This window comes from Amphiprion ocellaris, chromosome 1, assembly GCF_022539595.1.
Source record: "Amphiprion ocellaris isolate individual 3 ecotype Okinawa chromosome 1, ASM2253959v1, whole genome shotgun sequence".
NCBI lineage: Eukaryota > Metazoa > Chordata > Actinopteri > Pomacentridae > Amphiprion > Amphiprion ocellaris.
This window is the reverse complement of record NC_072766.1, coordinates 37,609,725-37,637,528: the sequence shown is the minus strand read 5'-3', so window position 1 is coordinate 37,637,528 and position 27,804 is coordinate 37,609,725. Positions and strand designations below refer to the sequence as shown.

The window sequence follows — 27,804 nt, the reverse complement described above, 5'->3', positions numbered from 1 at the left end:
TGTGGGATATCTCTTCTCCTTTTGTGATGCTGTTTTGTGTTCAGCAGGTTCTTTACAGTGGAGACTTCAGACGTGGCGGTAGGAGAGGCCAGGATCAAAGTAGTTGTTCTGCAGTTAGCTGCTGTTCATCTTAACCACCAGGAGGTACGTCAGTGCAGAATAGATAAGAGGAACAAACTCCACTCTCATTAATCAGATGCAATGGTTCAATTTTATTTTCTGTAGATATTTAAGCACATCATCATCTTCAGGACATGCTAAAATTTGTTATAGAGCAGTCAAATGATCTCAAAAAACACCTTTCTTATCCTGAGATATTTAGAACAGAACACATTTCTGAATAACGAGAGACCTTTAAAGGATAGTTTCGCTTTTTTCAGTTCTCTATGAACACTGCCCATGAAACTGCCTATTAGGAGATCCATTTGTAATATGACAAATACACAATCTGTATTTTATGCACAAATACTGTATAGTCCAAAGAATACGCTGTTGCTGTGTTGTACATACAGACACTTTGAAATTGGTTTTAGTCTTTATGTTTGATGTAAACACAAATATATGTTGGTTTTTATACGTTTTATTCAACTTGCTGTGCTGAAAACCAAAGTTAAAGTAAAAATTAATTAATTATCGTAATGAAGGTTGTAACCCAGGATCTGGGTACCTTTAATGCTCTTGCAGATTTTAACAATAATTTAAATTTATCAGTGTAGTCTTATATATAATTGCCACGTTAGGGGTTGATGTAGCTACAGTAATCAGCTCAGGTTTTTATTACTTTCTTATTCAATCTCCCTTGAAATTAAAATCACTTTTTGAAGAAAACCATTTGACAAAATAAAGCATGTAAAAAAAAAAAACAAGGGGACTAAAGATGCAAAAAACAAAATCTAGTTTAGGAATAGTATTTACTTTTTTTCCAGAAACTTTCTTATTTAGTTTTTTTTTTTTTTTTTTTTTTTTTTTTTTTAAAAATCATTTTAATTTTGGAGGGGTTTTATTCAGCTTTCTACATTAAATACGTGTTAAAATAGAAATGAATTCACTGTAGTGACTGTAACAACCAAAGAGACACATTCCTGGAAACCAGGACACAATCAGAGATGTTAACTATAATAAATACTAATCTGTTTTTATTTTATTACTAACATTGGGGTTGTTGTTAGCTCCAGTTATCATCTCAGTTTATTTCATTTGTTGAACTTTTTTTGTTCTCTAAGGGGGACACATCCAAGAAGCCACACCGTTAGAAAGTTAATGAAATTAAATTTTAAAAAAATAGGCCAAAGTACATTTTTAATTCTCTTATGTGCTTTTTTTCACTTTCTACAATAAAAAAATGTTAAAATAATCTCTAAGTTACTGTGATGATTGTAACAACCCCAGGATGTTGTCTTGGAAACACAAGCAGGGGTGTTAACTATAATGAAAATGTATCAGTTTAGCAAATATTGAATTTTTTTTCAGGTTCTAAATGGGGGTTGATGGTCCAGTTATCATCTCAGTTATTTGCCACCGTTTAAAAAAATAAGTTAACATTTTGCCAAACAAGCACACCACTATAAAGTTATTTAAATGATAAAACACATTAAAACAAAGGGACTAAAGATACATAAGTCCAGTTTAGAAACAGCAACTGTTCTCTAATTCAGGACTGTTCTTGTTAGTTTAATATTCTTTAATTCACAAAACAGTTGAAGTAATTTATTATCAATATAACATCATCAGGTAAAGCTGAGATAATTTGCTTCTCTGTAAGCCTCAGGTGTTCTCACTTTTCCTGATTGGATCAGTAGCTGCACAGACTGACATCTCTGTCATTCTTGTCTTTTTTTTTTTTTTTAAGAAGTTTGATTTATCTGTTAGGGTGACCCAACTTCAACCTTTATCATCTTTATTTGGACTTTTTAACCACCTCAGCTAATCTGCAGCTTTTCTCAGACCGACTTTGACCTCAGCAGAACTGGAAACACCTGCATGGGAGCTCAGACTCGGTGTGGAGGTAAAATACTTTATTTATAGTAGCTGAAATGGTTTCTTTTGTTTAGTTTTAACTCACCGGTTCTAGTTTTTAAAGGTGAATATTTGCTGTTTTGTTTTTGATTTGTAGTAATCTATGACAACATGCAAAACATCTGATTTGAATATGTAAACCTGTGTTCTGAAGTTATGTTTAAATAAGGAAATAATTAGATGAACTGAAAATGCAAATCGCTTTTTGTTGCTGCTCTACATTACATTTGTTTAACAGAGTATTTTTCCTGATATTGATATATTATCAACCACTATGAAAAATTCTTGCAAAACTGTTACTGCAAATTTAACGCTATTTTAGATTGTCAGTGAAAATGATGTGGTCACATTTAATACTTGAAGTTTCGTGCATGCTCTGCTCACTAATTCTGAGCAGAGCCACAAACATTTTAAAACTAATTCCATGCAATAGAGAACAGGTTTGTGCATTAAATTTTGCCAAACAATATTTGATGACAAAACTTCTGAACACACGAGCATTTTTTGTGAATTACATGTGAATCAACTATTTTTTCAGATAAACCAAAAAGGTGTTTATTTTTATTCCTATTAAGACACTTTCTCAGATATAGATCCAACCTATATGTGGAACCTTCTAAAGGATAGTCTGAAATTTTTCAGCTCTCCCATGTGAACCCACTGGCCATCAAACTGCCCATTCAGAGACCCATTTTTAATATATATCCCATTATAATCCAGAGAAAATTTCATTGCATTGTACATATAGGCACCTTAAAGATTGTGAAGTAGTGCTTTAGTTTAATGGAAACACTACGTATTTGTGTCAAAGAGTGTTCAATGATAACTTCAATGATAAATGATAAAACGATCAATGTTCAATGATAAAATGACAAACATATTTCTAGGCATGTGTGAGAAACTTACTGAGGAATACATGGAAAGCAAACGTCTTTTCAGACAAAACCAAAAAAGTGTTTATTTTTATTCACATGTAAGCCACTTTCTCAGACATGGATCCAACCTGTATGTGGAGCCTTTTAAAGGATAGTTTGACATTTTTTCAGCTCTCCCATATAAACACACTGGTCATCAAACCGCCCAATAAGAGACACATTTTCCTCAATTCGTGTAAATACATACATATAATTCATATACACATATATTCTAATGAACGTTTAGTTGCAGTGTACACTACTGTTCAAAAGTTTAGGGTCACTTAGAAATGTCCTTATTTTTGAAAGAAAAGCAGTTTTTTCAGTGAAGATAACATTAAATGAATGATAAATCCAGTGTAGACATTGTTAATGTGGTAAATGACTATTTTAGCTGGAAACAGCTGATTTTTAATGGAATATCTCCATAGAGGTACAGAGGAACATTTCCAGCAACCATCACTCCTGTGTTCTAATGCTACATTGTGTTAGCTAATGGTGTTGAAAGAGTAATTGATGGTTAGAAAACCCTTGTGCAGTTATGTTAGCACATGGATAAAAGTGTGAGTTTCCATGGAAAATATTTTGGATGACCCCAAACTTTTGAACAGTACATATAGACACCTAAAAATTGTGAAGCAGTGCTTCAGTTTAATGGAAACACGAGATATTTGTGTTAAACAGTATTCAGTGACAAATTTACTGAGGAATACATGGGAAGCAAATATTTCCAGATAAACCAAAAAATTTAAGCCGGACATGGCTGAAACCGACAAAAACAAAATCAATGAAGCGTTTTATTGAAAAAAGTTTTCAGTGTAGGTATATGCTGAAGCCATTTTGTTCATTAATCAGGAGAAATGAAATCAATTCCACACCTGACCACACCCAACATTAACTCCTCCCGTGAGCCCCTGAACCTCTCACCACTGTGCCGCCTTCAGGCTCTCCGCCCCGCACAGCGCTGTGAATGTTGGTGTATTGATACAGCGCCATGTGTGAAAGGGAAGGTGAGAGGTGTTCGGCTCCTAATCCTCTTAGCGGCATTATGCTGAGCTCCGTTCCAGCCCTGACATGCGGTGCGCCCTTTTAGCTCCCCAAAAACCGGAGTCAGCATCTCTGCGTCCGTTGCGCACAGCTGGAAGGACGCTGAGCAGCCGGAGCTACAGGTAGGACCCGCACCTCCGCACACCTCTACACACCGCCGCTTTCCGCACCTTATTGTCTTTCTGGAAGTGTTATCGATCAGTGAATGATTATAGATTGACGATTCAGCTCCATCGACCTGCATCTTAATCCGCGCTGGCGTCATAATTAAACCCCAACACGCCCAGTTGGTGTTGGATTTAGTGGTTTTTATGTTAACACGGAGATCTGTACGCGCTGATGCTCCGCTTAATTAATGTTTCCTTAATTATCACGCGCTGCACGCGCACATTTTGTCACGCTCTTTCCGCGCACGCGCCCCGGCCGTAACGATAAATGTAATAAATCCAAAATTAATTGCTTCTATTTCGTTGTGTTTGATGCGTTTTTTTTTAGTCCCGCTTTAACGTGTTTTCAATGGACTCCTGTTTGTGGGAAGCCAAAGCCTGAGTGATTGTGTAGCCATAGTAACAGGTGGCTGTCTGCATCCTCCATCAACACACACACACACACACACACACACACACACACACACACACACACACTTGAGCAGATCTGCAACATTTCAAGCAGAGAGGATGCTACACATGTTCATGATGAAGTGATTTTACAGATGTGCGTTTTCTGCTCCGTCCTTCCACAGGTTGAAGCTGCCCGCTGTGGAAGATGAAACACACTTTGTGTCTGTGTGTGAGTCTCTTCTCCGTCAGCGGCGTCTTCGCACCACATAGCAGCACAGCAGCCGTCAAGGAATAGCAATGCACCTGACTTAGCTTCCTGCTTGGAGTCGAGACCATGAACGTGCACTCGCCTCCGAGGAGGAGACTCAGGCGCAGCCGCGTCCTCTTCTTCATCTCAGGTGTGCTGCTGTGTTTCGTCTACACGCTGACTCTGAAGGCCCGGCTGCCAGAGCCGCCGGCCTCCGCCCGGACAGATGACGGGGCAGAGGGGGGCGGTGGTGAAGATGTGGAGGTCCGTGTTCGGGAGGTGATGGCATCCAATGAGACTGAGGAGGAGGTCGTCTCACCTGAGGGCACCAAACCTCCTCTGGTGATCATCGTCAACAGGACAGATATCGAACAGTGTATCTATGTAGATCCTCAACCTCCCAAACCAACTTCACCTCCTCCTCCACCTCTGACCACCACAGCTCCTTCTCCTCCCCCACCACAGCGCCCTCACAGGAAGGGCGAATATCCAGAGGACATCTTCTCAGTGGAGCAGCGACGACAAGGCTGGGTGGTCCTGCACATCTTGGGCATGACCTACATGTTTGTCGCCCTGGCCATCGTCTGCGATGAGTTCTTTGTTCCTGGACTGGAGGTCATCACCAACAAGCTGGAGATCTCTGACGACGTGGCTGGAGCGACCTTCATGGCAGCCGGAGGCTCTGCCCCCGAGCTCTTCACCTCCCTGATTGGCGTCTTCATCTCCCACAGCAACGTGGGCATCGGCACCATCGTGGGCTCGGCCGTCTTCAACATCCTCTTTGTGATCGGCATGTGCGCCATCTTCTCCCGGGAGATGCTGCACCTCACCTGGTGGCCCCTCTTCAGAGACGTGACCTTCTACATCCTGGACCTCATCATGCTCATCGTCTTCTTCCTGGACAACACGATCCTGTGGTGGGAGAGCATTCTGCTGGTGCTGGGCTACATCAGCTACGTGAGCTTCATGAAGTTCAACAATCAGATCGAGCAGGCGGTCAAGACGCAGATCAACAAGCACATGAGCATCGTGAAGGTCTGGACCGCAGAGGAGCCGGAGAAGGTCAGTTAATGCCTCGTTTGGACACGTATCTGTAGACAAAAGATGGATGTTCTGGTTGACTTTATCGCAGGAGAGGATGCAATGCCAGCAGTATCAATGTGATGTTGCAGTAAACAACCTGCCACCGTTTGTCTCTTTCCTTCAGGTGATTTATTAGTGAAGAGATTTAAGCTGCTGCTTCTTCAGCTCTTATTTAGCAATGAACTCTACATTTAATATTAGCAGCTTCACATAAATTACTACCACAAATTGTCACCTTCACTGATTTCAAAATTAGATTCTGTAGTTTCATATGGTTGAAATTAGAGCTAAAACATCTAGTTAGTTGATTAGTTTATCTAATATCTATATTTTTTGATGATACGTTAACTATGTATCCTTTTTAGAAAAGAAACACAAAAAAGTCACCATTTCTAGTTTTTAAAGGTTTTTGTCGCAGTCTGTGACTGTAAGCTAATTACTGTTGTAGAAATCTGACACTAATCTAATTAGTCAGTTCAGCTAATTATGAATTTTCAAAGGTTCATTGGACAAAACATCTGACCAAACAAATAACAGTTTAATATAGGAATATTCAGGTTAGCTAAAAATACAAACAACGGTTGTTATTTTTTGGATATTAACTTATAGTTAACCACCAACATAGGAAATCCTCGCAAAGTCTAATTGTTGTTCACTGCAGATGGCAAATAGTGAGGTTTTTAAAGGCCAATGCCAATTATTAGTCATCAAATATGTGAAAGCATTATATATTTTTGCAGAAAAAATGAAAATATTGCAGTCAACCTTGCTGAAATGCTTTGTTCATGTGTCACATTTGAATCCTTGAGTGCTGATTGGTTGTTACTTGTGACATGTAGCCAATCATTTAGTGCTGTGGGCGGGACATTGCTCACAGTGATGGAGACGGTTGCACATTTTTAGCTAATTAATTACTTTTATCTGAAATCAGTTTCAAATGTGTACAGCTAATCAGACTTGCTGTAGATCTGAACCAGTAATTGGCTGCTCCTAGTTCTATGCAAGTGAATTATTTCCACACAACGCATTTAAAACAAAAGGTGAAGAACTAACCATCCATTAGTAGAAAAATGACACTACAGCACAAATTCAAAAGATTATGTTAATTATTTTTTTCCATCAATAAATCTCTTGAAAAGACCAAAATCAACTGTAGTACTAGAGACACATCATTGTCACATTTATTTGAACTGAATCCCTCATTCAATAGTCGATAGACCCCCAAACAGATGCAGTTTTTTCTTGTTTGAGGAGAATTTTTTAACCTTTTTAGATTAAACAAACTGTATTTACAAGCCAATTTCAAAAAAGAGTGTAGAGATTGTGGACGTAACATTATTTGGTTTGAAACTGCATTTTGAAACAATGCTTTTAGCAAATCGCAAAGGCTTCATTTAAGAATATAAATGATGCAGTGGATCGATCCAGGGTTTAAAGTGTTGTATCAATAATTTTACAAATTCATGCCTCATTCCTCCCAGTGAGACCATCAGGCTATTAATGGTTATGTTAGTCAGCTCTTCAACAGATGCATGAAACAGTTGCTGGTTTTGGTGTTTGCATTAGAGTCTGTGTTGACAGTAGGAAAAAGAATGAAGCGAATCACGTCAAGTGTTGAAATAACTGCAACAGGTGTTGATTTACAACTATTTTACCCCAGCAAAATGGTAAAAACATCAATAATCAGACATGGCACAAAATGGATCCGGCCGAAGCAGATGTCTGTGCAGAGCAGTTGTTACCAGACAGACTTCCATCCATCCCATATTTTCTGTCCTTTCATCTCCTCACAGTTCGACTGCCGCCTGCTCAGACACTGAAAGAGAAACGCTGATTTGTGGGTCTGAGCGGGTGACAGTCTGTATTTGTGTAAAAATCCTTTGATGCTGCTGAACAGAAAGGACTCCAGGTGTCGCAGCGGTGAAGTGACCGAAATGTCACTCTGCTTCTGACACGGCTCTGAAATGCCAGCGTACAGAGACGTCATTTTATTTACAATCATTTCAAACGGACTCGAAACAAAGGAATAAAAGGTTCTTGTAGAACGCCTGCAGACTAAACCGCTGGACGAGAGCAGCAAACATCTAAACCTGCAATAAACATGCAGGACTGTGTTTCCATGTTTCAAGTACCACTAGTGCGTCTCCAATTAGTCTGAAGCATGTCTGCAATCAGCATGCACTCCTTTAGTCCCAGCACTGAGTGTAATGAGACATGCTGCCACATTAATTATCAAGAATTGCTGAAATTTGTCTAAATATATGCATTATTCTTCACCATTTATGTACATTTTTCACAATCCAGTGCTTTTATAGCTCTTTCTATGAATGTGTTGAATGAAGAGAACCTGTTGAATGTTCAGTAATTCACACAACATAAATAATGCCGTTACAGAGACAAAGGACTGAAGTAGGAGAACGTACGAATGATTTGAGAAAAGAGGAGGGACACATTTTAATGCATTTATCTCAATATAGAGCAAATTTTCTTATGTCATATTGTGCTTCAGAGCTGTATCTGGTACAAGAATTTGCTATTGGAATAGTCTTACCTTTCTACCATTTAATCAACTAAAACAAAATACAAAAACATATGCTATGTGCTCAAATGTGTTTTTGGCAAGTAACGTTCAGTAGATGGTAGGAAAAGTCTGCCATTTAATAGTTCACTCTGTATCCTTATATATGTCCTCTAAAACAAACCTGACATATTCCTGTATTGTATTTTGTTGTCTATATTAGGGCAGTCATTTCAACTTGACAGTTTTTATTTTTACAAAGTCATATTTTAGCATTTGACTGTGTATATAATAATTGCTTCTTTATGTGTTAGAACTAAAGTGACAGCTCCTATAATAGTTTATTTTCAAGTCCTTTAATACAACATGAGATTGTTCTTGTTGCACTTTTGATTTCTTCACACACAAGAATGGAAAGCCAGTTCTTACAGACAGACTGTTCCAAACTGGGGATAATGGTGCACATTTTCAGACATCTGTAAGGTATTCATAGTTCTGCACTTGGTTGGTCATGTGAAAAGTGCCACAGGTAGGCAGTTATTTTTAGAGGCGACTGTGTCAAATATTGCTATTTGATGAAAATGCAATAAATTGCGATTAATTAATTTCAAAGCCTCTAATTCAACAGATTAATTTTTTAAATCGCGTCCCACCACTAGTTATGGCTCGTCTGTATAAAGGCAAACGACTGTTCAAAACTCAGATCTTCTTACAGCCACAACTAGATAAACCTTTGAATGGTCCAGGTGCAAAGTTTAGCGGGTTTTACTTGGTGTTCATTTGCTCAAATGCAACTTAATTTATCACTGTACACCGTGTAAGAACCTGGATGTTGATGCAGGGCTGCAGGATGAAGTAATAAAGGATCCACTTCAAGGCTTAAGGTTTGGTGCTTTTTTGCTGATTGTGAGAAACTCCTGCAGCCTATAGTGTTAACTAGATTACTGGATTACTGCAAAAGCTTTACTTCAACCAGGAACACTGGACATATCCCACCACTACACTTGTCCTTTGACAGTCAGCACATTTAATTATAGCTCACACCGAGTTTCACACCATCAGGATTAAATCAAACATGTTTAATTACTCGAAATGTGAATCTGAACATCTGTAATCTACAACGTCTGCCGCTGAATATGTATGTCTACATGTAGTGAAGTGAATTGCTGCTGATTAAACAGTATGTGACTTTACAGGAGAGTGAAGCTCCTCCGCCTCCTCCACCACCACCACCTTCTGCTGCTGCTCCTGCTCCTCCAGCTGATCCTCCAAAACCTGAAGAGAAATCTAAACCAGAACCAGCTCCTCCTCCTCCTCCCAGCAGCCCTCAGTCCAGCAAACTGCTGCCAGAAACACAAGAGGACAGGGCAAGACTCAGGGTAGGAAAAACCTGAATTTATCATTGTTGGGCTCATTTTATTCATCTGTTGAACTGGTGAATGTTTTGAATTAAACTCCAATTTACAGACACAAATGAATCTTTCACCTTTGAACTTGTTTAATGGAGAGTTGTATCAATTTGTCATGAAAATGTCTTGAACGATCTGCAGATATTTAGTTTACTTATAAACTAAACAGTCTTTTATACAGTTACAGTGGTATTTAGGTGGTAAACCTACTTTAAGAAGTCATAAAAATTCTTTATGTCAACCCAATAGCTTAGTAGCCACAGTTCAATTTATCCCCCAAAAAATTGTACAAAAAAAAAAAAAAAAAACTCCTTAGGTTTAATTTCTGAAAATGAAATATCTGCCCACTTTTTAATGTCCCTAGCTAACTCAAAATAAAACAAGAATCCTTCAGACATTTTAAAGTCGACCTCTGGTTGATTTAACTCCTCATGGGTTCAAATCCAGCTCATGGCCGTTTGCTGCATTTGATTCCCCCACTCTTCGACCCACTGTCCTATCTTTTAAAGGCAAAAAATGCCAAAAAAATAAAGAAATAAAAGTAATACAGTACGTCCTCGACTTATGGCGTTTCGTGGTTATGTCACCATCTCCTATAAATCTATTAAGAAAGTCTTGTTCCATCATTCCGTACGGCGTTTGAGATGAAACAAGTTTCGTGGCGGAACTAGTTGGCGAGCGGACAAATACGTCGTCACATGACATTATACGAGGAAGATGGCATTGTTTACATTCGTCGGTTGTACGGCTCTTTAGTTTTTGTACAGTTGTAAGATCTGCTTCTGTGTTTTTGAGAATAACATCAGCACACTGCAGTTCCAAGGTAGAAAATACTCAGCCATGACATCTACAACACCAAAATGAACATGGCAACGAGTTAAAATACTGAAATGATACTAGTTATACTATAAATAACTACTTGATGGTGTAGATCTCAGGCATGACAACATAGAAATAGCATTTTTTCTGTTTTAAAGTGTGGAATTAATGTTGTTATGTGCTTGACAATGTGGTGGAGATAGCGCAGTCTATCATATCTCCAGCTGCTCGATTCTTTACCTGCCCAGCTGTCACTGTTATTTGACTCTTTTCCATTAACGTGGACGATTTGGTTTTGCTGCAATTATCACAAACAATCAATCCCACAATGCATCCAGCAGCCTAGATCACTGGCACTTAACAGTTAAAGGGAATGGTATTCATAGAACAGCTTATTGGACAACAGTTAGCACATTTTCCATTTTCCATCTCCCATCATCATCTTCCATCTGCCCCACTGACAAATAAATCCAGTTCTGACCATGAGCTGACAGTATCAGGTGTTAACAATGAAATAAAGTTGTAACTGTTGGTCGTCAAAGATCTGCATCACCTGGATGTTACCTAGAAGTTAAGTGCTGCAGTTTGATGTCTGACTTTGTGTCTTGTGGCCTGTAGGTTCGTCCCGTCCTGCAGCGAGGCGGCAGCACCGCTTCCCTCCACAACACCTCGCTGAGGAACACCATCTTCCAGCTGATGATCCACACACTGGACCCTCTGGGAGAAGGTAACCAGCAGTTCAGTCTCTGCAGTAATAAGATCGACTCTGAAGCCTGGAGGTACAAATGTTCGGAGCAAAAAGATCTCAGATTTTTAAAAATCTCTATAAAAAGGTTTTACCCTCACGTTATAGTCAAACAAGTGATAAAGTTACCCTTATAGATGATTTAAAAGAGGCAGACTATTGGCAGTGAGAAAAACGTTTTCAAGTGTTAAATCCACAGTACAAAATGCATTTCAGAAAACAAATTAATAAAATTTCACATTTAATTTTGAACAATGCAGCCTCATCTGACAGGCTGCTGAGTGTATATTCTGAGATTTATGTTTTGTATCTTAGGATCACCTTATAAAACAACCAAATACTGACTGTCAAATAGCGTATTTTTTTCTGTTCACCATTCACCACATTTAATAATGCCCCTAAAACTATTCATCCATTGAGTAATGAAGCCAATAAAGGGCTCTTTACGAGTACAATCTAATGCCTTTGTCTGCAATAAGATCTTTTAAATAACATGCTAAGTTTGTATATTTGATTTTACAATAAGTAAATTATCAGTTCACTTATTCAGCTTTATAGCATTAATACATTAAATACCCTATTTAGCATTTGTTTGCACTATTTAAATGACTTTTTGTTCACTGTAAGTTAGCTGCAAGTGGAACAAAGACAAAAAAAAATTATTAATGCACAGTATTTATCAACTATTCTAGCTTCTCTAACTCCTATAAAAAGTATTTATTATTAAATATGGCTGCAGATGGTTTTGCAGTCTTTAACAGTAGTAAAGAAATTCATTAGTAAGCAATTAAATCTCCTTACAGCAACAATATAGAAGGTTAGATACACTTATTAACTGTTTTGTTGCTTGTTAATGCTTAACGGGCTAAAGTTCCATCTAATAATATCAGGTATGACAAATAATTTAGTGTCGATCCACTTGTCAACTGCATGTTCAGCTCATGATGCAGGGAAGCTGCCAGTGACTCAGCTCTGTCCATCCTGTTCCTTCCTGCAAGTCAGCGTAGCGTGATGAACCCGCGGCGACCTTCATCCCGTCCTGGAACTCACCATGCCGCTGTTCCTCGCTCTCGCAGCCTCTCGGCCACCGCTGATCCTTAATCAGCTTTCCAATACAGGCTAATAAAAGCTGGATAAGAGCCAGAGTACGAGCAGACCAAGCTCTTTATCTGCGTGGAAGTGGTGTGGCGGTCGGACCGGAGCAGGAATCTGTCAAAACGTGAACCTGAGGAGATGTAGTTTGCTGATCCATGTTTATTTTGTGCACACATTCAGCTACGGAGCAGCAGATGATGTAGTATTTATCGTGCTGCAGGGGTTTTCTGTGACCCAGTGCTTCGACTGGCAGGAGAAGAGAAGACTGGTGTCAAGTTACTATGAGCACCAGGAATCTGACTGAGGCTTGTGGATCAGTTTGAATCAGTACGACACTGTAATAAGATTAAGATTTTTATTTCTTACTTTCTAGTAAATTGTCCTCTGTTGGGGGCCTTTATTAAAGACGGGGGAATCCAAAGAATAAAAAAATCACTTGGCACTCTTTCAATAGTCAGTCATGAGCCATAAAAATAGCAGGTTTTGGGTTGCCATGTTGTGGCTTTTATTAGTCCTTCATAACATTTGTATTTATAGCTCTTAAGTTCAACATGAAGGTTCCTCTTTTGACTAGTTTCAGCATTCGTGCTGCAGGGCTTTATAACATTTACAATAGAAGACATGCGTTATTGTAAGAACTCCATTAATAAGTTAATATCTAGAAATACAACTATCTGAAACCTAGTAGAATGTGAAGAACTGTAGGTACTTTATTACCCTTTAAACTTGTTTATGCATACCCCAACTCTAACGCCCCGTGACATTAATTTGTTTGTTCGGTTAAGCACTCAACTCGTTTGTTTTCCTCAGACTACAGTGTTTATCTTTAACAGTGCTTCACTTTCAGGATGTCAAAAGTTTCAAAAGTCTTTGTTTCTCTGGCATTTCTGAAGGTGCAGCTGATATACAATGATGTGTTTGTATGCTGAATGAAAACTGTAGCAGGTAGTGTTGGTGTTTCCAGTTTGACCTCATGGTGGCAGCGTTTTCTGACCGTTTCAATGCCTGAACTCAGACTCAGTGATACAGAAATGTGTCTGTTCGACTTATTGTCACAGTAACGGTAATTGACGCAATTTCAGCACCTTTAGTTCGGAGCAGCATGTTTTCTATGTAGCGGAGGCAGGTAGCCAAAGTCACATTGTCCAGAAGTTTGACCGCTCAAAATCTGTTTCATGGCAGAAAATTTGCAGTAAATATCAGGTGTTCATGGTAGTCAGAATATATTCTATAGTCTATATTCATAGAGCTCCAGAAAGAATTCTTTCTGGAGCTCTATGAATATAGAGTTTACATTCATTGAGCTCCTTTCTGCAGCAGCTCTTTTTACATTTATATTCATTAACTTCTCATGTAAACCCAACAGAACAATAATTCATTATTTACCATGAAAATTTATAACTGAATGATTTTATCTCCAGGAAAAGATGACGAAAATTGAATACAATTGGTGACAACTAGTTTGTACTTAATGTATTTTGTCCAATAGTGAGCCTACTAAAATATCAATTTTAAATTTCCAATTTCCTACACCTTTTGTCTACAATTTTACGAAAAATCAAGTTGATATCTGAAAGCACTGAGATTTTGATGTACAATTGTTGGAAGGGAGAAAAGACACCTGTAGAGCCGACAAATTTGTAATTTCAAATATTTGTTGCTCATAAATTGTGAATTATTTTGAGACTAACATTTGTATGGCACAGATCTTTGTTTAGGTTAATAAACATTTTGTGAACAAATTCTAGTTGTAAGAATCCACACACCAGGGGGCGCTGCAGTGAAGAAAACTGCCTTATTCCTACTTGCATTCTATGATATTTTTTGGATGCAGTGATGATTTGTCAGTTAGAGAAGACAGAAATGTGACACTGCAGAACAATAGTGAAACTCCAAAGTTAAAATCATTACTGTGGTTTCCATCGTAGAAGCAGCCCTTAGAGGGGCAGTAAAAACCCCCGGCCCGAGGAAAGTCAGAAGAGGTAAGAGTGACAGCGAGGAGTCACCTGGCTGTAGTGGTTGTTGTCGTCGTTTTGTGGTTGTGGGTTTGTGTGTTTCATTGTCTCTGTTGGTTTATTGTACCTTGAGAAGAACATTTACCAACATCTACTAGTGCAAGTTGCTCATCGTGGTTATCTGGCTAATAACTGCCTGTTTGAAGAAAATCCAACCACACTGCTGGCTTCTTTAACATGATCCGTTTGTTTAGAGACAACCGTGACTTTATGTTCCGTAAATGTTGCGAATGTTCGGTGTTGTACATGTGACATTTGTTGACTGAATCTGTAAAAAGTGCAGATTTTTTGACCTCGAAACTCAAATAACAAAAGTAGTAACTGAGGAGTCACATGACTGGAGGAGACTGAAAATGTTGTGTATCTGCCAACCAGAAACATCCTTTAATGGTGATGTCAGAGGGGAGGGGCCTATTCAGAGGAAAGGTAAGATGTTAAAATGCTGCTGTTGTGTCGTGTTTGTGTTTCTGGTTTGTTGCTGTGCTCAGTCTGGTTCGCTTCTGAACTCTCATTGGTTGGATAGCTGTTTGGTTGCATGCTTACGTTAGATGGCTGTTGGTGTATCTCGGATAGGTGCGTGTTCACGTGTTTGTTTCTGTGTATCTGTGTTGTTGTGAGGATCGATGACCTTTTTCACACACTGGCTGTTTGTAAAACTTTGAGTAAAAATCTCAGACTTCTTAAAGAATCTATTGGTGCATTAAAGCCTCTTTAATTCTGATGTAAAGCTTCCATGAGGGCGTAGTTGTCGGCAAGGCTTCTGGTCTTCAGTAAGGATGGGTTTTATTTGTAGTTTTTTATAGAATGTAACACACTGGGGGAAAATAGTGAGAACAAATCAATGATATTTTCAGTTTTCTTAGTAGATTCTAATGCAAAAAGCAAGTTCTTCTAGTGGCAGTTACCTTCTTTAAGACCATTTACTTCTATTTCATTGCCTAATTTGATTGTCAAAATAAGTAAGAAGCCATGAACTGGTATATAACGATCTCTAAGTGAGCCAGCTCCTGTTTACCAAGATTTAATCTGAAGTAATGAAGGTTTAGATCTTAGCACTGGTATTGATAATTAACTCACTGGTTTTATTTTATGGAGGCTCTTCACTGCTGCATGAAGGCCAGTGTGTGAGAATAAGGTCAGTGGCATGTTGACTCAGTTTGTGGAAGAACAGCATCTGAAGTTTCACTTGAGATTTGTTTGAGCATCAGTTCTCTTAATTTCAGCCAAGAACAAAGTAAAACCTCTTAACGTCCCGTTGTCGAGCAAGTCTCATCACCACCACGGTGAAGGTGAGTGGTATGTTGGACATTTAACACCTTTCAGGAAAAGTACGATCTGAGATTGTGTTAAAATTATACAGTCATGACGTCTATGTCGAATCTTTATAGTAGTAACCTGAGATGACATGTGTTAGCCTAGCTTAGCATAAAGACTGAAAGCAGGTGGAAACTGCTAGCCTAGCTGGGTCAAAAGTAGCTTTGCAGCTGCTATAATTTTCACATTGCAGAATTTATAGATGAAAGAAAAACTAAGATTTACTTTTTCAGTCTGTACTAATCCTTGATCAGAATATTGAGACTGTTCAGAGGAAAAGATATCTGAATGAAAACACAGCAGCTAGTTTTCTGAAGATTTCCAAGTGTTGTACATTCAGTGAAGAGTCTGATTGGTGTCACTGTGACTAAAATAGCTAAAGAATCTCTTGAGCTTCGTTTATGTTGTGTCAAATTTAATGGAGCTGCAGTTGAGAATTTTTGGAGCAGCTTCAATAACATCAGTGTCATTGACTCACCGTTACAAGGCTGTTGTTCTTGGAAATAAGAGGGCAAAAAGGTCGACTTTGCTGCGATTTCTCAGATCTAACATTGAGCTGGCGATAAAGAGACTTACTGTCTTTCATGATTCTCCAAAATATCTCTAATCGATAAACTGCAACAACCAGTGTTAAAGCTGAGGAATGTTAAAACAAAACCAAGGTGTTCAAATGTTTTTTCCTGTTTAAGGAAGGTTTTCTTTGCTGTAGCAGGTAAAAATCAAATCTGAAGAGGATGTTCAGCTTTAAAACTCCAGATCATCATTTAGATGATGGAGTTCTATTCAATTCAATTTTATTTATAGAGCGCCAATTACAATTCAAATTATAGAGACACTTCATAAAACTCATATACCTGAACCCACAGAGTAAGCCTTAAGGCGACAGTGGCAAGAAAAAAATCCCTTTTAAGGGTTCTCCAGTTGTCTGCATTAAAATTGTCAAAGTCAACTTTATTGTCAGTGCCGCCATATGTACAGGATGGGATTGAAATGCTGTTACTCCTAGACCCCGGTACAACCATGCAAGACACAGTAGAAAAAATAAAAGACAAACACACAAAGAAACAAGCAATGCAGTGCAATGGATCGTGCTATAGTGTAGCAAAATACTGCCTGGCTGGTGCGCAAGTCGGTATTTACAGATAGCAATACATTATATTTACAAATGTGAAAACAGTGCATTATATTGTAATTGGTGCAAACTAAGATGCAGTGATAATGCTGTGTTAATATTTCCAATATGTTTTTAAGTTACTTCTTAATTAATCCTAAGATGTATGTTAGCAGTGTATTCTTAAAGCTAGCGCTAGCATGCTAACAACTGGGTGGACACTGACAAACTGACATTTATGACTCAGCTGTGACCAGCAGTCACATGATTAAAGTTCAGCAACTTTTCAGCTGAACTGCAGGATTGTTCTGTTTCCATAGAGGTGCAGGACTTTATATTGCAGTGAAAAAATCCACAGTGAGTAAAAATGTGACGGGAGCAAAAGAAAAAAAAATGCCTGTTGTAGTAAACATTGTATTCTGTAGTGTTCTGGTGATATTTTCAATAACTTTGTACAATATTTTTGGCCTTGGTGGAGGTGCTCTGCCAGTAGGACTCTGGTTTTTGTTCCATAATCAGAGGTTTTAAGGCCGAAGGAGGATTTTCTCCCCAATCAGTGTGTGGGTTTGTGTGTTTGTGCGTCACGGTGTGTAGTAATGAGGTGCTTCAGAGTCATGAGGTGCTCAGCAAGAGTGGAGCTGCAGGAGGCTGGAGAGGCCTCGACGAGCCCGACTCAATCAGAGCTGAGAATTAGCATGCAGATGGGACGATGTGTGTTGATTTGAATCCCTCCCCCTCCTCCAGTGAAGCACGTTTATTTCCAGACGCTCCAATCACTGCCACCCGTCTTCACGGCGCACAGCAGCATCGCAATCTGTCAGATTCACATTAAAAACCTGTGTCAAAGTGTCACACAGTAATAATGAGTTACATTTACTGTGGTACCTAAACTTTATTCAAGTACTTTTAATGCAGAACGCTTTAACTTGACTTCAGTTTAGGGAAAATAATTTTAACATTTACCATGCAGCTCTCCGTCACGTGCTTTTTACCAGATTTCTAATCAGAGGACACCTGTTGGGATGGTCACATTCAGCCCAATATGATCTGAAGTGGGCCGGACCAGTAAAATCACAGCGTAATGACCTATAAATAACCACAACTCAAGTGTTCCCTTTGTTTTAGTGCAAAAAAGGTACATTCTGAAAATGTTCACATTGATGGAATTATCTTTTTACAAAACATTATGAAAATCTGAAATGTCTAAAGAAAAACAAGTTCAATTTCAACAACATTATGCCTCAGTTTATTATTAACAAGTTACAACTTACAGATCAGTGTTTCTACAAAGACACAAAACATTTAGTTACAGGTATCTGGAACTGAATGATACAGTGTTTTACTTTGTGATCAAAACAACGAAAACCAGACAAAAAACAACAAAATACTACAAAAACGAGACACAGAGCGACAAAACAATGGATAACTGACAACAAGACAAGAAATTACACAAATGACACAAACGAGACAAAAACTGACAAAAGTTAGAGACAAAACGACGAAAAACTAGACAAACCACAGAAGAAAGACGAAAAGGAAACAGTGACAAAAACAAGAAATAAACGAATAAAGCAAAGCACAAAATGACAAAAATGAGACAAAAAGACAAAATTACAAAAGCGATGCACAAAACAAAAGAACAATGAGTATCTAGTATTTTATTTTATGATCAAAACAACTTGTAAAGTCCCAGAAATTATTTTTAAATTTGTAGTTCTACAAATTTAAAATTTGCACTTATGTCTTCTCTGTAATTTTTACACTTTACAAAGTCGTCCCGTGGGCTGGATTGGACCCTCTGGCGGGCTGCTTTTGGCCCGCGGGCCGCATGTTTGACACCCCTGACTTTAAAGGTTGACTTAGCATTGTGGTAGCCTAAAATAGTATTATAAAGTATATCTGCTGTGTAGATATTCATTCATGTTTTCTTCCTTCAGACGCTGATCACAAGCCAAAGTCTGAGCAGCCGTCTGCTGCTGGACCACCAGGTGGCGCTGCAGCCGAACCGTCCACATCACAGCCTGCAAAGACTGAAGAGACTCAGAAGACGTCCGAACAGCCAGAAGAATCAAAGGTACGCTCAACTTTACTGGAAATAAATCTCTCACAGATTGTTGTCACTATTTTCCCTTTGTGTTGCAAATCAGCCATAAACTTGAGCAGCGTCTGTTTCCTCCTGACGTCCTTCATGTCTTTGAAACACTTGAATTCTGTCACTTCTTAATTAAAAGTCGACCCCTGGGAAATAAGAGGCCTCGATGAACATTGAAGGAGTCGTTAATGTTCCCCTAAACCTGAATAAATGAGCTGCAAATTCATATTTCTGCTTTTATTTTCCATTAAACAGCTTAAAAACACTCGGTTCACATGATGAAACAGAATTGTTGTCAATGACTCATATTTCTCTTGTGTGCAGACTGACAAAAAACTAAATCATGATTTTAGAAGTATTAGCAAACCAATCTGGTAATCAATGAAGAAACAATATAGCTGCTGTTGTGTTGAAGAGTGACAAGTTGGTGGCAGGATAACGACGTCTTAGTGCAAATAGTTATGTAATCTTTATGCATTTTTCCTAAATGTATCTGCACACGGTTTCATGTTATAGCCAGATAAATGGTATATTGTGATAAAATACTGTTATAGTGTGATAAGTTTGAATGTTATAATAATATTTAAATATGTTCTACTGTAAACGCATCTCATCATAACAAACTTTACACAATATAATGTGAATCATTTTTAGTTTTCTGTAGTGTTCTGCTAAAAACCCTTTTTGTAATATTTTTATAGATTTCCTTTCATGTAAGGAAAATAGATAATCGAACAAAAGTCAGCAATGAAGTGTAGGCAGAGCGTTCCTAGATCCTGCTTTTTAATGTGTTCCTCAGTTTAACCATTACACCAATATAAGTTAGTCATAATGCATAACAATGTGACAACAAGAACAGTTTGTTCTTGTAGGTTTTTCTTCGTCTTGTTTTGTTGCAATTGCATGCAAATACAGGGGGTCCTCAACTTACATCAGAGTTCGGACGCAAGTCGGAAATCCGGCGAAAATGTAAACAAAGCTATACATGCATCACGGTATCGATCAGTTCTTCATAAAAGTCATGAATACCAATGACTTTCATGCATGTCTGAGTTATTTTACAAGAAGATAACAGAATGTGTTGCACCGTTTTTACAACTTGATCTAATGATGCCGATGTTCGTCTGTGTTTCGCCATGTTCTGAGCGTTTTATTAAATCTAATTCATTTTTGGACTTACTGGTTAAGTTAAAAGGATTTATTTACATGTATTTATGTTGTTTTATTCTGTTTTTGTTGCAGTTTTCACTCTGTAATGTGCATACAGAGCTGCAGTAAAGAAGTCCAATTAGCTACAACTCACGATTCATTCTGTACGCACTGGTTTAACTAGCTGGACAGCTGCAGCTTTTATGTTGCAGTGAAATCTGCACACATGGAGACGGCTTTCCTTTTCTTCAAATCATCCGAAGAGTCTGACTTACACTTGGGAGCCATAATGAAGGGCAAAAAGTTAGCGAATGGAGTACAACCCAAGATGGCGTACAACTGGAGAATGTAAACAAAGTGTCTTAGAGCCACGTGACGACGGATTTATCCACTCCAGTCACCATCTAGTTCTATGTAGCCAGTTCTGACGTAACAACGAAACGCTGTAGGTCGAGGACGTCGTAAACCGAGGACCCCCTGTATTTGTTATAACACTATATACACTATAAAATGATACTGATACTTCTGGTACTTCTGGTACTGATACTTTAGCAGCAATATACTGAATTCATAATTCAGTAAATACAGTAAATCCTCTTATTCGTACTTTTACTTACATCATTCATGCAAAGGAATCGGACATAATCCAACAGAAAACTATTAAATATTCAATCCATTCTTAAACTATCAACAAAATATTAACCAAAAAACCCTAAAACAAACCAGCCAGCAAACAAAAGAAAGATGGAAAGTCTTTTATTTTTATCTTTTAACTTCCTGTTTGGTTTGTACAGAAACCGGATCTGCAGGACTAAAGAGTGAAATGTTCTAATTTTGTGATTGAACAACCGTCAGATTGACTTGTTTCTGTGTTTTCTGTCCTGCAGGCTGCAGCAGCGTCAGCAGGAGGATCCGAGAGTTCGGACGGCAGCGGCGAGGACGACGGCAGCGACGGGGAAAGCAGCGAATCCAGCGAAGACGAAGACGACGGAGACAAAGAGGAAGAGAAGGAGGAAGAGGAGAACGAGCCGCTGTCCTTAGAGTGGCCTGAAACCAGGAGGAAACAGGCCACCTACCTGTTCCTGCTGCCCATCGTGTTCCCGCTGTGGCTCACGCTGCCCGACGTCAGGAACCCGGTGAGGACGGACGGTCACCATGGCAACCAGCGCCACACCTTTAGCGATGTTTATATGAATTTGACCCGTACAGATTCTCAGCTGGTTCATGAGGTTTTCATTCAATTCATTAACTCTTTATGAGGTTTTACTGTGTTAATTTTCAGGGTTTTCATGTTTTGTTGCATTCAAATGAGGATTTTTGAAGTTTTAACTCTTTAATATTTAGGCTTTGGCATGTTGGTATCAACACTTTTGACATTTTGATGCTTTACTATCCAGGTTTGGGACATTTTGTTGCATTAATATAGAGGTTTTTGACATTTTGGTAATTTAATATCCAGGTTTCTAATGTTTTGGTGCAGTAACATCCAGGATTTTATTCATTTTAGTGCATTAATATCCATGTTTTTGATATTTTGTTGAATTAACATCCAGGTTTTTGATGTTTTGGTGCAGTAATATCTAGGTTTTTGCTATTTTATTGAATTAATATCGGGTTGTTGATGTTTTATTGAATTAACGTCTAGGGTTTTGATGTTTTCGTGCATTAATATCCAGATTTTTGATGTTTTATTGAATTAATATCTAGGTTTTTGGTATTTTATTGAATTAATATCCAGATTTTTGCTTCAGTATTTAGGTTTTGATGGTTGGCATTTCAAATTACAGGTTTTAGACATTTTAGTGCATTAATAACCAGGTTTTTTATGTTTTGTTGCATTAATATGCAGATTTTTCATTTGTTTTAGTGTGTTAACATCAAGTTCTTGATGTTTTATTGCATCAGTATTTAGGTTTTTGATGGTTGGCATGTCAAATTCCTGGTTTTAGACATTATGTTGCATTAATTTTCAGGTTTTAGACATTTTAACGCATTAATATCAAGGTTTTTGAGGTTTTTGTGTTCATATCCAGGTTTTTAATGTTATGTTGCCTTAATGTCCAGGTTTTTAACATGATGCTGCATTAATATCCAGGTTTATTAACTTTTATTTTAACTATTTAGATGGATGTTTAAAGGAAGTACTGGACTCAGTGTTATGCTTTTCTTTTAACTTACTGCACCTTTACATTAAATAATTGTAAACCTTTTAGTTGTAACTGAACAGAATTAGTTATCTGGAGGTGGAAACGGTCTGACTGATCTCATGTCAGTTTAACAGATGTTATTACATCACACACATCAGTTACTTAATGAAGAAGCACAGTTTATTCTTCTGGATCTAAATGTGCTTCTATTCTGTGGCTGTTTTTGCACCAGTAGTGTGAATAAACGTTTGTGTTTTCCAGGCGTCCAGGAGATATTTTGTCGTCACGTTCCTCGGCTCCATCCTGTGGATCGGAGTGTTCTCCTACCTGATGGTGTGGTGGGCTCATCAGGTCGGTCCACTCTAAACACAACAACGCACTTCCTCTGCAACTCCTGAATTATTTTCTTTCCTTACAGGACAAGATAGCGGAGAACGTAGCACCACATTGACTAACATTACCTAGAACTTCTAATAAAGTTTTAGGATATTTATAATTTCAGATGATGATCCCATGGGGTAAAAAGTAAACTAAGACGTTTTGACCACAACATTCAGAGGAAGTTTGCAGGATGTTAAACTTTTAAAGTAAACTTGAACTTGATGTTGTCAGGACAAACAAACATGATCCTGGTGCTCCTGACCTGATGCATCTACTCTGGTTTTGGAGACTGTAGGTTCCAGCTCTGGTCACCAGTGATGATTCTCTAGTTTGGTGAAATTTCAGAAGTGCACTGAAAAGTGGTCAGAGCAACGTCTGGAACACAGATCTGGTATTGACAGTGAGGTGTGATGCAACAGCCTGATCTGTTAAAGCGCCACAAACAGTCCTGGAACTTTCTGATCACCCCTTTAATCTTTAAAAGTTTGAATCTGAGTTTTGGTTGTTGCACATTAATAGAATGTCCAACCAGACAGATGACAGTCCTCTGCCGGTGTTTCTGACTGTCAGACTGTCACCTCTTTCTGTTGCAGGTGGGTGAGACTGTCGGCATCTCAGAGGAGATCATGGGTCTGACCATCCTGGCGGCTGGAACCTCCATCCCTGACCTGATCACCAGCGTGATCGTGGCCCGTAAAGGTCTGGGAGACATGGCCGTGTCCAGCTCAGTGGGCAGCAACATCTTCGACATCACTGTGGGGTGAGTGACGCCTTCGGTTAAACCCTTCTGACCCTCCTGGTTTACCTACAACAAACCTGTGGTACCAAGATTTCCTCAAAAAAAAAAACAGGTTAAAATGTGCATAATGTCCACATCAAAAATCTATTTATGAACAGAAAAGAAAAATCAAGAAATTGCTCTTTTACAGTGCGGGACTGCAAATATTTGTTTTATTCCACCATTTTTAAAAAATTTTTCCGGCATCCTTGCTATCAGATTTTTATCTTTTTTCTTCCACAGGATATTTTACTTTTATTTGTTTGCAGTGTAGAAGCGTAAAATACAGTTAGTCAAGTAAAATAAAGAAGCTCAGACTTTTCCAGTAAATCTTCCTGGTTTCTGTCAAACCGTCGGTGCTCCAGATTTAAACCTGACAGAAGTCCGTCTGTCTGTGTGTCTCCAGTCTGCCGGTGCCGTGGCTCATTTACACTCTGATCCATAACGGCGACCCGGTAACCGTCAGCTCCAACGGTCTGTTCTGCGCCATCGTGCTGCTCTTCCTCATGCTCCTCTTCGTCATCATCTCCATCGCCGCCTGCCGCTGGAAGATGAGCCGAATGCTGGGCCTCACCATGTTCGTACTGTACTTCGTGTTCCTGGTCCTCAGCGTCCTGCTGGAGGACCGAGTCCTCATCTGTCCCATTTCTATCTGAGCTGCACTAGAACTCGTTAGACGGAGGAACCGAGCGGTCCGACACCAGACCGCTGAAGGGAAACTCCACCTGGACCTCGTCAGGCTTCACGTTTCTAGTTTGTCGTCAGTGTTTTCCAGCAGTTTTGACCCTCTGAGTGTCTAAAAGGTCACATTTAACCACGAAAATATAAGTAGTGATAATTAAAACCCTGTAATGCACGAAATATGACCTCGGAAAGGATTTTTATTCATCTTTAGGCATGAAAAACAAGGTTTGAACTTTATTTTATAAAGATTTCAGAAATTGACGATACCATTAAGAGTATAAGCATTCCTTTCAGTGTTATCGGTTGAACTAATCGTGGCTAATTAGATGGAATAATATTTATAAAAATATATTTACATGTCCACTCAGCTGGACAGCATGTGTTTTTTTTTTTTTTTTTCAAAGAAATATGTATTTAACAAATGAGTAAAATTAACTATCAACACCAGGTGGCAACATAGATATGAATGCACAATATTAGATTTTTGACTACATTGGATACTTTCCAACTTTTTTCCAGTTTTTCGATGCTGATACATATTTTTTCACCTTTTCAGGTCTTTCCTGTAGTGGAATTCAGATGTCATTAATTCTACTCATCGTTTTGTCCACTGAATGGTGCAGATGTAAAATATTATACTTTCCTTTGTAGACATTTATTGAGCAAAAGAAGAAAACTACTTATGTTTAAAATCTGTCACATTTATTTTCATGTGACATTTTCAAACAAAACTCTAAACTTTTATCCCTACAGACCGATATTGAATTTAAAGTCGATAGCGATGATGATGCCGACACCGTGCATTTCAGTCTCATTTTCCTGCACATGTAGGTGGTCCTTTTATTAAATCATTATTTCCTCTTTGTCAGACTGCTGAGCTGTGGTGTAAATTCACAGCTATAGAAATTAAATATTTCTGTTTTTAATTTAGCAGAACTGACATTAAAAATGAAAGAAAAGCTGCTGGAAGTATCTGATGACAGTCCGATTATCTCCAACAAAACCAATCAAAGTTCACAAAACCAAACCGGAGCAGAAACGCAACAACCCCAGCCTGTTTCTGGGTGGAGTTTTCCTTCAATCCTGCGACTATAAAGCTTCTGAGGAGACTTAATTAGGTTAACGAACCACTTTAGACCCATTTATTAGTGGAGAAACACATTCACTGTGCAGCAACTCACTGGATGCAACTTCAGTTTTGTATGTTGAGTATTTTCTGAAATGTTCCCTGTATTTAACCAGACTGGTATTTGTTCCTGTTTAGTGTTTAAAGGAGTTTTTTTTGTGAGGAAACGTGTTTCTGTGCGTCGCAGTAACTGGAGAGAATCTGTATGTGAGTGAACCGTGTTAGAAAAACTGTCGTCACGTTACTGTCGTGTTAAACGCTCTGGTTGGACTGAAGTGGATGCAAATATAGATTATTGATATGGAAACTGTCAATATTTCAATTTACAATTCCATGCTGCAATAAATTATTTTTTTAACAGTGAACCGGAGCTCTGTGGAGTTTTACTGGAGGACAACAGTAAGAATTAGTTTGAAAATGGAAGATGAATGTGCTGCTGTCAGATTGAAAAGACGGAGTTTTTGTCATTTAAAAGACTTTAATGTAGTTGTGGAAGTTCAGCTGGAGACTCGGATGATTTAGGTTGTGAGTAAAAGTTTACTGATATCAGATAGAAGTGACACCAACAGAGCAGCAGTTCATGCAGGCAACGCCAGCATCAGTTCTGAGGATTCTCTCTGGTCTTTGGGTAAATAATGTAGCTGGGAGAAGGTCAGATCTAGATTACAGACCAATATGGAGACATTTTGTCTGCCTGTCTAAACGCCATTATGACCTTAGAAAGGGGAAAGAGTAATTTTTCCTCCACAAATGTGAGGTTTTTTTTTTACATTATTGTTGGAAAAACAAAAGTTACAACTAGTTGAACTCAAACTGTACCAACTTCTGATCACTGAATGAACTTAAAGCTGCACAAAAAGTAGTTACAGGACCTTTACAGTAACAAACTAAGACAAAAACACACCAATAATGTGACACAAATGCTTCAAATAGACGCAGCAGCCAGCGGTGAGTGTAGGTGATTTTATTTACAGTTCAACAGTCTGTAGATGTTTTGCTGTACAGAACCTTCAACATCGCACATGTGAATTAACTGTTAGAAAATGTGATTTATACAAAGGGCAGATTAAAATGTACACGGCCCAGATTCTGCAAAATCATTCATTTGTACAGAGTTTTAGTTTGTTTTTAACAGAAATCCACAGATGGAGGCAGCTTCTCTGAGCTGCTGACATCAGCTTCTCCTCGACCTGCTGCTCGGTGACATTTTCACACTTAAAGGTCGTTTTTTTTGTGTTTTTTTTTAAAGGAGCAAAGTGCAGCTTTCTGACTTTTCCAGTTTTGGTTTCTTCGGCTGTAAATCTCACACTCAGTTGAATCTCATGAGACCTTCAGGGTTCAGGTCCTCCTTCAACCAGACAGTCGTTCATTACTGATTAATACACACAAGAAACAACAATAACAAGCTGCTAAAGTACAGTTCTGTCCAGTTGGTTTGGTTTACAGTCTTTAAAGGGTCAACAACCCAAAACAAATGTGTTTCATGAAAATACTAAATGAGTTTTGTCCAGTTTGTCCCCCCCAAAAAAAAGACATGGATGCACATTTACAAACCTCAATACGTAAACATTCATTTATAAACCTCTGTGTCCTGATTTATGTTTTATACTTTTAGAGTTCTTTACGTTAGATGCTTAGAGCTGATATCTGTCCCGTTAAGGAACCTTCAAACACATTTTTCTGAGAGAAAACTGTTAAAACTAGGATTTGAGATCACATATTTTGACAGACGGCTGAGTTGGAGCTTTGGAGACCAGATATTTAGCAGCAGGTTTTCTCACTATGACCACATTTACACACCATCAGATCAGATTATGACTAGAAATTAAACAGGTTGTGTTTGTTCAGGAAAATAAACACACAGAAGCTTATTGGATCCACAAAGTCTGTGTTGTTGTCTGAGACGACACAAAATGTTCAGTGTGAAACGGCTGAAGAATAATAATTTGGTATCTGAACTCTCTCATAGTTTTCACCAGTTTCTTTTCATGTTTTCTTTATAAGGATCGTGTTAGAAGTCAATGGAGGCAGCAGAAGTCAGAAAAATTGCCCAAATTTGGCAAAATCTGAATTTGCTTTACATGTTTTTTGATGGAAACTCTGATTTAACATCTAATTTACTGAACATTTAACTCACATGACTAATCCATGAATAATCAGCGTTTCTTTCATTGTCTGAAGACGGTATAAAAACATACGTCCAATACTAGTTCACACAAATCATTCCTAAATATTTCTGTTTTTCTCTCATAGACGGCCAATGTTTTGTTGAGTCTTTTTCAGCGGTTGGAATTCCAGCTTCTTCTTCTGTTTTTTACAGTCATTAATAATGTATCCTACAGCGCCACCTTCTAGAAAGTTTATTTGCTCCAAAACTTTCACTGAAAACGGGCTGAATTCACATTCACTTTGATTTTTTTGCTAACAATTTAAATATTTGCTTTCATGGAAACACAGCTGGTGTCTTGCAGAGATGTTGTGGGAAAATTGTCAAATTGGAGGTGATTTAAATTTGACATTTAAGCGGCAGAATGCTTTGATAAAATGTTTTTAC

General features: G+C 38.4%; 1 protein-coding gene across 4 annotated transcripts; it reads left to right on the top strand.

Annotated features, from left to right (window-relative positions):
- The first annotated feature begins 1,639 nt into the window (after positions 1–1,639).
- On the top strand, positions 1,640–26,769 carry LOC111575107 (sodium/potassium/calcium exchanger 1-like). Of its 4 annotated transcripts, none has more exons than XM_023280034.3 (12): positions 1,640–2,005; positions 4,720–5,846; positions 9,582–9,764; positions 11,232–11,340; positions 14,382–14,435; positions 14,844–14,894; positions 15,692–15,757; positions 18,831–18,967; positions 21,022–21,270; positions 22,543–22,632; positions 23,256–23,422; positions 23,847–26,769. In XM_023280034.3, the coding sequence occupies exons 2-12, from the start codon at positions 4,872–4,874 to the stop codon at positions 24,094–24,096; spliced, it is 2,331 nt and encodes a 776-aa protein (XP_023135802.2). In that variant the 5' UTR covers positions 1,640–2,005; positions 4,720–4,871; the 3' UTR covers positions 24,097–26,769. The 4 variants fall into 4 exon arrangements, with proteins under 4 accessions (XP_023135802.2, XP_023135803.2, XP_035808621.2 ...); XM_023280035.3 differs by lacking the exon at positions 1,640–2,005 and adding an exon at positions 3,840–4,099; XM_055011866.1 differs by lacking the exon at positions 1,640–2,005 and adding an exon at positions 4,122–4,550.
- Positions 26,770–27,804: the final 1,035 nt, after the last annotated feature.